General features: G+C 42.1%; 2 protein-coding genes across 4 annotated transcripts in view; both read left to right on the top strand.

Moving 5' to 3' along the window:
* LOC130552427 (transmembrane channel-like protein 7) overlaps positions 1-2,227 on the top strand; it is an 8,673-nt gene extending 6,446 nt beyond the window's left edge. Inside the window, exons 12-16 of one of the 2 annotated variants that reach the window (XM_057330694.1) lie at positions 1-66; positions 179-309; positions 428-583; positions 1,057-1,135; positions 1,614-2,227. The exon at positions 1-66 is cut by the window's left edge and continues 118 nt beyond it. In XM_057330694.1, coding sequence (XP_057186677.1) covers positions 1-66; positions 179-309; positions 428-583; positions 1,057-1,135; positions 1,614-1,709 — 528 coding nt within the window. In that variant the 3' untranslated portion in view covers positions 1,710-2,227. Of the gene's footprint in view, positions 67-178; positions 310-427; positions 584-1,056; positions 1,136-1,571 lie in introns of both variants that reach the window. The other variant, XM_057330693.1, reaches the window with a different exon arrangement.
* A 166-nt stretch (positions 2,228-2,393) lies between these two features.
* On the top strand, positions 2,394-5,679 carry zbtb45 (zinc finger and BTB domain containing 45). Of its 2 annotated transcripts, XM_057330696.1 has the most exons (6): positions 2,394-2,581; positions 2,819-3,795; positions 3,878-3,988; positions 4,073-4,219; positions 4,414-4,678; positions 4,760-5,671. In XM_057330696.1, exons 2-6 carry the CDS (start codon positions 2,821-2,823, stop codon positions 5,098-5,100), a joined length of 1,839 nt encoding a protein of 612 aa, XP_057186679.1. In that variant the 5' UTR covers positions 2,394-2,581; positions 2,819-2,820; the 3' UTR covers positions 5,101-5,671. The 2 variants fall into 2 exon arrangements, with proteins under 2 accessions (XP_057186679.1, XP_057186678.1); XM_057330695.1 differs by having other exon boundaries at positions 3,878-4,219; positions 4,760-5,679.
* Positions 5,680-13,752: the final 8,073 nt, after the last annotated feature.

The raw sequence follows: 13,752 nt of genomic DNA, 5'->3' as shown, positions 1-13,752 counted from the left end.
TTTTACTGTCCTTTACTGCCCGCCATCAACACTGTCAAATACTTTCTGGTCTTTTACCTGAAGAAGGTAACAACTTTTATCCAAAGAAACATTCTAGAGAAAATAAACTCAAACACTCCGGGCCGTTATAATAACGATTCAGTGTTCTTATTGTTTTTGATTCTGATGAATCATGCAGGTGTCTTTAATGACCAACTGTCGTCCTGCCACGCGTCCGTTTCGAGCCTCCAGTTCTAATTTCTTCTTTCTGGTTGTGTTATTAATCGGTCTGGCTCTTGCATCTGTTCCTGTAACCGTCAGCATCGCAGAGTGAGCTCTCACACACACACACTCACACACACACACACACACACACACTCGCGCCTTGACACATGTTGGTGTTTACAGATCATGTTTCATATGGGTGTAATGTGTTGTGATGTGTCAGGATCCCGCCGTCACGAGCGTGCGGTCCGTTTGTGAATTACACCTCGTCGTGGATGGTTGTTCCTCGTGTGATCACTCTGCTACCTCACAGTCTGAGCTCCGTTCTGATGGCGCTGGCGTCTGAGGCCTGTGCTGTTTCACTCTTCGTCATCACTTGGTGAGACTGAGCGTGCGTGCGTGCGTGCGTGCGTGTGCGTGTGTCTGTTCATGTTTGTATATCCCGGTGGGGACCTAAACCTGAATGCACACCAACACATGGGGACTCGTGTCACTGTGGGGACCAAAATTGAGGTCCTCATGGGCACAAAAGCTAATAAATTGTACAGAACAATATTTTTTTTAAATCTAAAAATGCAAAAAGTGTTCTATGATCTTTAGGTTTAGGGGTTGGGTTAGGGGTAGGGGATAGAATATACAGTTAGGGGTAGGGGATAGAATATACAGTTAGGGTTAGGGGATAGAATATACAGTTTGTACAGTATAAAAAACATTACGCCTATGGACTGTCCCCACGGGGATAATAAACCAGACACGTGTGCGTGTGTGTGTGTGTGTCGAGGATTCATTCGTTTGTCAGTTTTGTGTAAATAATTGCTGTCACTCTGATGTGATTTGTGTGTTGTATTACAGTCTGGGGATGTTTTATGTGATAGCGTTGGCTGGAGCGCATAAGCGTGTCATCGAGCAGCTCAGAGATCAGCTGGCTATGGTGAGTGTTCATATGTGATGATGATGACAGAGAATAAATTCAGATTCTCTCACGCCAACCCTCTGTCCTTCACATATAGAACATTTTGCAAGACGTACATGCTGGTCCAGGAGCTGCTGGTCCATGTTTCTGGACCAGCGTTGTTTCCGTCTTGTGAAATGGTCTATTCCTACGTGTTTCACTTCATAACATTTACAGCTGCTGATCTGCAGTCATGAAGTGATTGTGTGGTATTCACTAATTGAATTGTTATGACAGTGAAAAGCACAGGATTGAGGTCTCTGTCTGCTCACAAACTCATCCTACATATCCTAAATATATTCTATACCCATAGATTTAACTGCAAAGAGGTTTAATTCATGCCTTCAGCGTGTTGTTCGTCTGCAATCTGTGTGGGTTAAATGGTGTTGTACTGAACATCTTCTGCTTGATGCAGGAGGGCCGCGATAAGCGTTTTCTCATTCAGAAGTTGTGTCAGGCCCAGCAGGAGCTCTTCGCTGGATCTCCGGATCGGGGTTGCCATGGAAACCAGCGGGATGCTGGGCTGTATTTCGTGCTGGAGACAAAGGCGTGAGCATCTTGAATCGAGTCTGGAGTGATACGGGTGTCAATGACACCATGGCATGGAAAGCTGCTCTGTAACACACTAACACAAAACACTTCACTTGTTTAAGTGTAACTTTTTGTTTGTGTTTTTATTCTTGTCGTTTGTTTTGCTTAATTGAAAACATATATATTTGTTGTGAGTGGGATCAGAACATGAACTGTGATTGAAAATAATAGAAGCTGCTCTTGAACTTCTAACACTATTTTGAGTTTGATCTTTAAGGCTGTCAAGATGAAAGTTAATATACCGCCTGTCACATGAGCGCTTCTGACTATTATCTTTCTTACATATTCACATAAGCATCTACAGACTCACCCCATTCCTTTTTATTTCAACAATTGTATGGGGGCATTTCAGTTGCAGTTGTTTTTGTTTGATCTTTATGTGACTGTTGCTGTTGTTTTGGGGATTTTTTAAAGGTATTGTTCTGCTCTGGTCAGCCTTTGATTTGAAGTTAAAGACTTTGTCTCCTGCATTGTTTTGGCAAATAAAATATTTGCATCAAATGTTGAGTCGTTGTTGCTTGTTACAAAAAAGGCTAAATGAACCTCGGCGTGAAGGGCAGCTGGATGGTGTATAAACTGTTCTAGAAAGCCGTGTAATTAAAAGACAGATGCAGGCGGGGCTTTTACTTTGCCGGGTTTTTGTGTAGTGGGAGACTTTTATTTTGAAGGTCGTTTAGGGCTTTTATTTTGTCGGCTCCTTCCCGGATTTCGAGGCCCGTGAGTCGCTCTCGTTCGGTTTATCGTGACAGAAATCAAATCCATCAGATCGAGCTCAGTATCGACGCAGTAATGCTCGCACAGCAGCCGTTTTGTGAACTTTAAAGACGTCAGCAGGTGAGAGCGCGTCATTCTCGATCAAATTCACGGCATGTTATGGATGATATGACGATAAAGGGTTTGATTTTGCGCAATGCTAATGAAATGTGTCATAATGCAGAGTTTCGCGCGATTTGTCATCTGTCAAGCGTCGCGTCACGACGTCATAGCGAGCGGACTGTATATAGTTGTGGCATATATTTATGTAGGGTTTTGTAATGTGAATACGTTTGTAAATGTGATGTGTGTTTTCAGTGATGGCGTCAGGTCCAGAGACGGTGCACTACATCCACCTTCATAACTCCAGTCAGTCTGTGCTGGAGGCTCTGAGGTCACAGCGACGCAAGGGTCTCTTCTGTGACGTCACCGTGCGCATCCACGACGCGTCGCTGCGGGCTCACGCGTGCGTTCTGGCGGCGGGAAGCCCCTTCTTTCAGGACAAACTGCTGCTGGGTCACTCTGAGATCTCGGTTCCTCCTCTGGTGCCCGCGGAGACGGTGAAACAGCTGGTGGATTTCATGTACAGCGGCTCGCTGGTGGTGCTGCACTCGCAGGCGCTCTGCATCCTCACCGCCGCCTCCATCCTGCAGATCAAGACCGTGATCGACGAATGCACGCAGATCATCTCGCAGAGACGCGCCGCCGTGGGGGGCGGGGCCGGCGGCACAGGGCCGCTGGGAAGCACGCTGCCCAAACAGGAGGAGGGAGGCGGCGGAGGTGATGGGAAGGGGCGGGAAAGCAGCGCGCTGCAGGGCTTCGGTTACGGCATGCCGGCCGACTGCGGCTCCGCGGCGGAGATGGCGGCTGCTCTGAGCGCCGGGGCTCAGGGGGACAGCAGCGGACTGGAGGGTGGCGTGGGTCCTTTGATGACCATAGGTGAGCTGGGCGGGGCAGCCCTGTGCAGAGGGGAGGGACTGGTTGTGGCAGGGGGTGGGGCCATGATGAAGGCATCCAGCTGCTCGCAGGAGATCAACTACATGCTGAACCCCAACGTGGAGCGCAGCATGAGCTCACAAAACATTGCGGCCAACGAGCGTGCTCAGATCACCTCTCCAGCCGGCATTGGGCGTGGTGTGGGCGTGGAGTATGGTGACGTGGGGGAGGAGCTTGTGGGGAGCATGGACAGATACAGCGAAGAGGACGAGAGAGATGTGCATGATGGAGAGAGAGACGCCGAAAGAGACAGACAGACGGCACACACGCGCAAACAGAGACAGCCGCTGAGACTGCAGGTGACGCACAAACACTCGCACGCACGCACGCACACACACCAATGAGACACGCACTTCATTTTGGATGAACACGTGTTCGCAGGTGTTGGGAGGAGAGGAGGTGGTAGTGAAGAATGAGGGGGTGCAGGAAGGGGAGGGGCTTTTTGAGATGGATGACAGAGGAAGTGCATCCCATCAGTCTGCATACGCACAGGTAAAACACACATTTGTAGTTTCACTTTGGTTTTGTAGTTTTGGTCAGATGATAACCCTGTACGTGTGTGTGTTTTGTTGTCAGGGTGGTTTCTATGAGGAGTCCGCCGTGTTCTCAGGTGGTTTCTGGTCTCAGGCGGATCCGCAGGCGTCTCTAGGCTCAAACCCTCGCGCACGAGTCAACAAACCACTCACCCCACCGCCTCCACCCTCTCAGAATCTGAGCAGTCAGGTGTGACGGCCTCCTGACACATGATGATGACGACAGCACTCGCGTCAGCATCATCTGTCCAGCTTCAGTCTGTGCTACCGATCCGCGTATGACATCACAGTATTGGATCGACACTGTGATGTCATCCGTCGATCGGTTGACGATCCGTCTGCGTTGTTTGTAAGTTCACATTTGATTTTTGTCTTCATTCTCAGATGCTTTATCAGTTCCCTGCCAGCGATTCACAGTCCTCCTCCTTCTTTGTCGGAGGACCCATGGTTATCGACAACTTGGCAGATTCGTGTCAACAAGCTCCGCCACCCGCTCCCCTGACCCCTGCTCCGCCTCCTCCCACCCCGGCATGCGTCACAGGTCTGAGCTTCACGCCACAGGCCTCGGAGACGTCCTTCGACTGCAGCCACTGCGGAAAGTCGCTGCGCTCACGCAAGAACTACAGCAAGCACATGTTTATCCATTCTGGTAAGCCCAAATGACGATAGACGTCATTTTGTTGGTGAACCGCCGGGAGTCGCTCGTCTTGACTCTGTTGTCGTCTTGCAGGTCAGAAGCCGCACCAGTGCAGCATCTGCTGGAGGTCTTTCTCTCTGCGCGACTATCTGCTCAAGCACATGGTGGTGCACACGGGCGTGCGTGCGTTCCAGTGCACCGTGTGCAGCAAACGCTTCACGCAGAAGAGCTCGCTCAACGTGCACATGCGCACGCACCGTGTGGAGCGCACCTTCACCTGCGGCGTGTGTCACCGCGCCTTCACGCACCGCACGCTGCTGGAGAGACACGCCCTTCAACACCAACACCCTGCCCCGCTCAAACCCGACACCAGTCACATGGAGCAGGGCGGTGGTGGCATGGGCGTGGCCAGCGGTCAGGGCCCCGCCTCCTGAAGTGCAGGATTTAATCCCAGAGCTTTAACACACACAAACATACACAGCAGCAGCGGTGCCATCCTCTGTGATGTGCCGCGACGCCTCTTAAACCTCGAAAACCTCAAGAAACACACAAACCTCATCGACTGAATCACACTAAACACAACGCACACCTCCTGACTCCGTTTCTTCATGTTTTTTAAAGAAAAACAGGACTCATCAGAAACCACAGTGACCTCAGGACCAGAAGAGACACTTCACACATGATTACCTCCATTTTTATTTCAACATCAACCTCCATTTTTACATTTTTTTATCTACTACACTGCGTTCCAAATTATTATGCAAATGATATCTTTCTCTGGTTTTCCTAATTTGTCGATGCAAATGACAGTCAGTATAATTTTCAAGTAATCAACAGTTAGGGTACATTTGGAATTTTATTGAACAAACCTCCCACTGACAACAGTATTTATTTAAAAAATGAAAAACTCAAAATGCACTGTTCCAAATTATTATGCACAACAGAGTTTGAAAACATTTCATAGGTTGTAAAAAACTGAAAATGGTCATTTGTTGAATTTGCAGCATTAGGAGGTCATATTTACTGAAATCAAAAGCTATTTCAATCAAAAACATCCTAACAGGGCAAGTTACATGTTAACATAGGACCCCTTCTTTGATATCACCTTCACAATTCTTGCATCCATTGAACTTGTGAGTTTTTGGATAGTTTCTGATTGAATTTCTTTGCAGGATGTCAGAATAGCCTCCCAGAGCTGCTGTTTTGATGCTAACTGCCTCCCACCATCATAGATCTTTCGCTTGAGGATGCTCCAAAGGTTCTCAATAGGGTTGAGGTCAGGGGAGGATGGTGGCCACACCATGAGTTTCTCTCCTTTTATGCCCATAGCAGCCAATGACACAGAGGTATTCTTTGCAGCATGAGATGGTGCATTGTCATGCATGAAGATGATTTTGCTACGGAAGGCATGGTTCTTCTTTTTGTACCGTGGAAGAAAGTGCTCAGTCAGAAACTCTACATACCTTGCAGAGTTCATTTTCACACCTTCAGGGACCCTAAAGGGGCCCACCAGCTGTCTCCCCATGATTCCAGCCCAAAACATGACTCCGCCACCTCCTTGCTGACGTCGCAGCCTTGTTGGGACATGGTGGCCATCCAACAACCATCCACTACTCCATCCATCTGGACCATCCAGGGTTGCACTCCATCCATAAGTTTAATTGAACAATATAAAATTAAATGTTTACGACACTTAAATCCAATTTGCATAATAATTTGGAACGCAGTGTATATGCATAAATATGATCTTGATATTTTTATGGTAATTGTTATGTACGGGTTTTGGCTTCGATGCTGCGCGCTTGCGGGAGATTTTCTGCGCTTAATTGTTGTACTCTGCTTTGTTTTCTGTATCCAGCATGCACTTGTTACGCTGCATGAACGCTGCATTAAATGCCTTGTGACGTTTCCACGTGCCGTCTTGTTTCTTTATTTCAAATGAACAGCTGTAGAAGCATCACTGCTCTGCTGCTGTAAGAGAAAGTGTTCAGCGCTCTATCATTCGTCATTAGAAGGATGTGTCCACGTTCACTTGATCATGTGGGTTGGGTCATCATGTGAACGTGGTAAACAACTGCAGTAAAACACTTGCAGGAGCATTTAGTGCTAAAAGGTTAAATCTCGGCTTTTCTTTACTATCAATTCTGTACAGTTGTTGAACTTCTGCACACTTTTTTACACAATTGTAGTTTATGTGCTTTTTTAAATTAAATAAAAAGTAATTTAACTGTGGCTTAGACATCATTACAGTAGCTGTTGTTGTTTACACAACATATATACAGTATATGAAGAGTTTATTTCCAAAATGAGGTAACGCTGTTTTTACGTTTTTTCAAAAATCATATCTCAGAGACACTTCAAGTCACCTACCTGAAGGCTTCAGTACTGTGAACAATTTTAGGAACTTTCTGCAAAATTTCTGTAAAGTGGGGATGCTTTTAATGTCAAGGTCAAGTTTATTTATATAGTCCTTTAAAACAACGTAAATGCTGCACAACATACAAGACAATTTAAATACTAATAAAATATATTGAAAGAAAACAAAACATCATGTAAAATCAAACAAAATAAAAGCTAAAAATATTATCAAATTAAGCGGATGCCTGAGAAAAAAAAAATGTGTTAAGAGAAGATTTAAAGGTGGATAGAGTAGGGGATAGTCTCGTAAAAAAGGAGGGCATTCCAGAGCTTGGAACTGAGAAAGCCCTGTCACCTTTGGATTTAAGTCAAGATTTAGAATAGAATAGAATGAGCTTTATTGGCCAAGTATGTTTCCACATACGACGAATTTGTTATAGTGACAGAAACTCCACAGTGCAACAGAAAGACAGCAACAGGACAGAACACAGATGAAAAAATAATAATAATATACAATAATATAGAAATAGGCAATGTACAAAACAGCAAAAACGCAATATACAATATAGACAATTATGTATGTACAGGTCTGATATGTGCAAATTTGGTGAATAAATAATGTAAAATTGTTTGTTCTGCGTTTAATGTCAAGTGTTCATAAGATGGATAGCCTGAGGGAAGAAACTGTTCCTGTGTCTGGTCGTTCTGGTGCTCAGTGCTCTGTAGCGTCGACCAGACGGTAACAGTTCAAAAAGGGAGTGTGCTGGGTGTGAGGGGTCCAGAGGGATTTTACCAGCCCTTTTGCTCGTTCTGGATGAGTACAGTTCTTGGAGAGTGGGGATGGTTGTACCAATGATACGCTCAGCAGTCCGGACTACCCTCCGTAGTCTTCTGAGATCACATTTGGTAGCTGAGCTGAACCAGACAGTTATAGAAGTGCAGAGGATGGATTCAATGATGGCAGAGTAGAACTGTTTCAGCAACTCCTGTGGCAGGTTGAACTTCCTCAGCTGGCGAAGGAAGTACAGCCTCTGCTGGGCCTTTTTAACAATAGAGTCAATGTGAGTGTCCCACTTCAGATCCTGAGAAATTGTGGTGCCCAGGAATCTGAATGACTCCACTGAGTTTGGGGAGAACAGGGGCTTTCTCCTGAAGTCCACGATCATCTCCACAGTTTTAAGCGTGTTAAGCTCCAGGTTGTTAAGACTGCACCACATTTTTATTACCATTAAAAACATCTGGGCAGAGGTGGGTAGTAACGCGCTACATTTACTTCGTTACATTTACTTGAGTAACATTTTGGAAAATATGTACTTTTTAAGTCGAATTAAAAGTGTGTACTTTTACTTGAGTAAATTTCTAATAGAAAATCTCGCAGAGATCAAAGTTCGCAGCACGATCTGAATCATCTGAAGCAGGATTACTCACTCCTCGTAGCGCGAAACTTAAGAACACGCAGAACACAAAGAGCGTTGGATGAAGTGGATATTAATCTATATCTATACAATCAAAACTGCAAATGTGTCATATTGTTTGCCAGCAATGATAAATGCCCGCCATATGCGCGCACCCGCGCGACCTGTTCGTCAGCCACAGCAACATACGCGTTACCTGTCAGACACAGAGACGTGGGCCTGCAGAAATATACATTTGAAGAACAGAAGGAAGAAAACTTGTTGATGGGCGTGTGGTTCACTGTTTACTGTTTGTTTACAAGTAAGAGCGTTTCACAACACACACGTGACACAACACGAGAAAACATGAGCTTTGTTCAAAAATGTGTATTTCATTTAAGAGAGCACTGCAGATGTTCTAGATCATCTTAGGAAATGCTCTGAGTTTAGTTCATGCTTTAGTTTAACATGGTCTATTATTCTAAATAAGTTGTGTAAACTACATTGACATCAGGACTAGATGAAACTTACAGAAATGCTTGTCTCTTCTGTGTTTGTCTATTCTTTAGTCTCTCTAGTATATTGCAAAGATATCTGCTTATGATAATTAAAAATATTGATTAAAATGTAATATTAAAATATTGGCGTTAATATTAATTTAATGTAGTAGGCCTATATAATCAGATACAAAGTAACTAAGTAACTAACTTGAGTAGTTTTTTCATTGCATACTTTTTTACTTTTACTCAAGTCATTTTTAAAATAGTGACTTTTACTTTTACTTGAGTAATAATTTCTCTAGTTACTTGTACTTTTACTTGAGTAAAGATTTTGGCTACTCTACCCACCTCTGCATCTGGGTGGAAGATCTTAGCGTTCTCTCAGGAGAGTAGGAGTGGAGAAGGTCTGAAATATAAGTTGGTGCAAGACCATGAAGTGAATTAAAAAAAAAATGAATAAATGAAAATGTATCAATTATCGTTTATTAGCTAAATCAAATGAATATTTTGGTGTGACCACCCCTTGTGTTTTGTCCTCTGAACTTGCACGTGTTGTTTCAGGTAGTTGTGCACGTGAGTTTCTTTGAGAAATAATGGCCACAGTTCTTCTTGATTTAATCTCAGTTTTTTCCTCTTTCGTCATGTAATAATAGATAGACTTGATGATGGAGAGATTAGATCTCTATGTGGAGCACCGGCTGTTGTCAGACTCCGCGTGCATACAAAAATCTGACTGCATTATTACAAATAATGGCAAAAGGAAAGTTTGGAGATGTAAACAGATATTCCCTACTGACACACTATAGCAAAATATATAGATTTTTGCCCAGTACTGTATATGGGTGTTTCTGCAGCTACGAGCACTTTTTAAGTCGCAGCAGTTTGGTTTTAGTGACCCTGGACAACAATACCAGTCGTATGGGTCAATTTATCGAAATTGAGATTTGTACATCATCTGAAAGCTGAATAAATAAGCTTTCCATTTCTGTATGGTTTGTTAGGACAGGACATCTGGAATCTGAGGGTGCAAAAAACAAGATATTGAAAAAATGGCCTTTGACGTTGTCCATTAGAGACAGTGTAGAGCAGGCCGTTGCTCAGAAGAAACAGGTTTGTTTTCATGCTCTCTATTGACTTACCGCTTGTGGAGAGAGATGAATTTCTAAACTTTACACATATCAAGGTCAAGTTTATTTGTATAGCGCCTTAAAACAACACGAGTGTTGACCAAAGTGCTTCACATAGCAATAGTAACAGCGTACTTAAAAAGAACAAATCATGTCAAATGAGTAGTTAAAGTAAAAACAAGCACACAACATACAGAAATACTACAACGAAAACTACAACTACCTAGTACAGGGGTATACAAAATATACAAAATAAAAACCTACTTATAAATAAGCCTGAGAAAAAATAAATGTAGATGTTTTAAAAACAGTTCATGTAGGAGAGGCTCTGATCGTTACTCGTAATGTATTCCAGAGTTTAGGAACAAAGACTGAAAAAGTCCTGTCACCCATTGATTTCAAACGAGATTTCGGGACTTTCAACAATAGCTGGTCTGAAGATCTGAGAGATCTCTGAGGTGAATAATAACTTAGAAGTTCTGATATATAAGAAGGAGCAAGTCCGTGTAAAGCTTTACAAACAAATGTTAAGACCTTAAAATCAATTCTTTGCTTCACCGGAAGCCAGTGGAGGGAGGCTCTGATGGGAGAAATATGGTCCCGCTCTTTTGTCCCAGTCAGAAATTGAGCTGCAGCGTTTTGTACCAATTGTAGTCATGAGAGTGATGACTGACTAATTCCAGCATACAAGCCATTGCAGTAATCAAGCCTTGAGGAGATAAATGCATGAATAACTGTCTCCAAGTCACTGAAAGAAAGGAAAGATTTTAACTTTCGCAGCTGCTTTAGTTGGAAGGAACTAGCCCTGACCACAGAGTTTACTTGTTTATCAAATTTCAAGTGGCAATCAAAGATAACCCCCAAGATTTTTACATATGGGTGGTTATTTGTCTGAAGGGGCCCCAGGAGAGTACTGTAATTATTGATCAGTGCCTTGGAGCCAAAAAGGATGACCTCAGACTTTTTCTCATTCAGCTGGAGAAAATTTACATCCACCCATTCCTTAATATCCTTTAAGCAGGCTAGCAAGGAAGGAAGGAACAGAATTTCTGCCAGAGTCTAATGGCAAATAAAACTGGGTAGCATCTGCATATACTATATGTGATAAGAAACCTTATGACGGTCAAATATCAAACGTAAGGGGAGCATATATAAAGAGAAAATGAGACTGGACCCAAAATTGAACCCTGTGGTACCCCACACGTAATCGGCGTTGGAGATGAAGAAAATTCTCCAATTTCAACAGATATGCTCCTGTTTGAAAGGTAAGACTCAAGCCAAACTAATGCAGTGTCACAGATACCAACCTCATGTTTTAATCTGTTTAACAAAATGCAATGGTCCACGGTATCAAAAGTGAACATGTGAATTGTATTAATATGAAAGATTATATATATATATATATATATACTGTTTATACTTTTATATTTGAATGCCACCTCAAATTATGCCACAGAACTTCTTTTTTGTCCTGGTAGTCGCTGTGACTTTTTTCAAAAAGTTCTGTCTGTTCTGACACCAACGACAGTAACAACTCGACATCCATTCTCTCACAAGAGCTTTCTGAGCCTTTAGCACCCCCGCGTGCCTTCAGTGGCTCTAGGCGCGTGATGGAAAATGCTCGATTCTTATTGGACGGTCCGTTTCTTCGCTTTGCGAATGGGGAAAGATTCGTCGCACTAGACGAAAAAAAAACCTTTGCATTTTTGCTGCGCGGATATTTGTGGTCTATATGAAAGGCTTCATAAGAATCTATTGTTTTTGTTCTAGAACGTTATCGCGACGAACATTCGCACCGAATATTCGCAGGCAATCTGAACGGGCCTTAAGGGCTACACATTTAACTGCTGTGCAATTTAATGAAGCGTTAAGCGCGAGTGATTTAAGGCCCGTCCAGATTGCCTACGAATATTCGGTGCGAATGTCTGAAAGGCAGTACTGAAGTTCCAAAATAAGAGAAGGGAGACATAAGCTTGTTCCACATTCACATTTCAGAATCTGAATCTGAATCAGAAGGAGCTTTATTACCAAGTATGTTTACACACACAAGGAATTTGACTTGGCGACAGGAGCTTAGTGCAGAAGAAAGTGTACAAATGGTGCAAACATAGTGCAAATATACATTGATATAGAAAAAATTAGAATTAAATAAAAACAATAATGCACTATATACAAAAAGTGAAAATATTTAGGCAAAAAACAACATAGGTTAACCCTGCCCTTTCTCTCGGCAGCTTTGTGGATAGGTTTTAAGAGAAAACGCTTAACTAAAAACTTTTAGGAGAACTAGTGCTAAGATAAAATGTTTTGTGAATATGTCCCAAAGTCTATTACTTGTTGTTGGCTTGATTAATGTTGTTGTTTGTGTAAAGTCAATGTGCATTAAATGTTATACACTCTGTACTTTATTGTTTTTGCATTGCCTAATCTGCAAGATGCCATTTTTTAATGTTATCTGAGTGCTTGATTTATTTAGTGTCAGATTATAAATGTATGTCAAATGAAATGTAAGGAGTGTTTTTTAATAAAGTCGAAATAAATGTGTATAAAATGTTTCTTTATATGTGAAATATACTAAAGGAGCATTAATTGAATATATGTTTAAAATAGATTTAAATATACCAGGAAACTAATATGTTAACAAATATTAATGAAATTAATTTATGGACATTGCAAAATAATATATTTACATAGATGTGCATAAAGGAAATAAATAGATGTAAATATATCCATTACACATATATTTACACATGTTTAATATGTGTGAAAAATATAAGAAAGTGGCCAAAATAGAATATTTAAATATATTTTTAACATGTATTCCAAAATAGATTTACATATAAAATCTATTTTTTTCTATTTAATTTGTAACATATAAATATACAAAATATATTTATTATTACAGGAACTTCTGTATGGATAGGTCTGTAATTTTGAAAATCAGAGAAATCCAGATTTGTTTTTTTAATCAGGGGGTGTGCCACTGCATGTTTAAAACACGATGGGATGATGCTAGTATGCAGGGATGCATTTATAATAGACAGCGCACTAGGTGAGATAACGTCAAAAACCTCTTTAAAAAGGGCAGGAATGGAGTCGAGAAAGCATGTGGTCAATTTCATGCTGGTAATTACAGCCAACAGGTCAGAATGAGATACAGTTATAAAGCAGATAGACTGGCAGAAATAATCTGTGAATTATCCCTAAATATGGGTGATGAATTTACAATCTGAGACCTAATACTGACAATCTTATTTATGAAGAAGCTGCAAAACCTCTCACACAGATCCACACTAGGAACCAAACCAGATACGATTGGAGGATTCAACACAGAATTTAAGGTGAAAAATAGCGTTTTTTGGACAGTTAGAATTTTTTGCAATTAAGGTGGAGAAATAATTAGCCCTCTGCAAGGAAACTGTGTCCTGGTATTGAGACAAACTAGCTTGAAGAATTAGATAAGAGATTTGCAGTTTGTCCCATTTCCATTTTCTTTCTGCCCGTCTACATTCTCTTCTCAAACTTGAGTGGGTCATTCCCAAGAGCGCAGCCGCAGCGATGTTTGTAGACGTGTTTTTGTTCGCCATTTTGCTGCACAAAAAATAAGTTTTATTTACGGTAGGGAATCTTCATGGAACATGATCTTAATATCCTAATGATTTTGGGCATAAAAGAAAAATCTATAATTTTCACCCCTACAATGTTTT

Source organism: Triplophysa rosa, linkage group LG4 (genome assembly GCF_024868665.1).
Source record: "Triplophysa rosa linkage group LG4, Trosa_1v2, whole genome shotgun sequence".
NCBI lineage: Eukaryota > Metazoa > Chordata > Actinopteri > Cypriniformes > Nemacheilidae > Triplophysa > Triplophysa rosa.
This window is presented reverse-complemented; position numbering and strand designations above follow the sequence as displayed.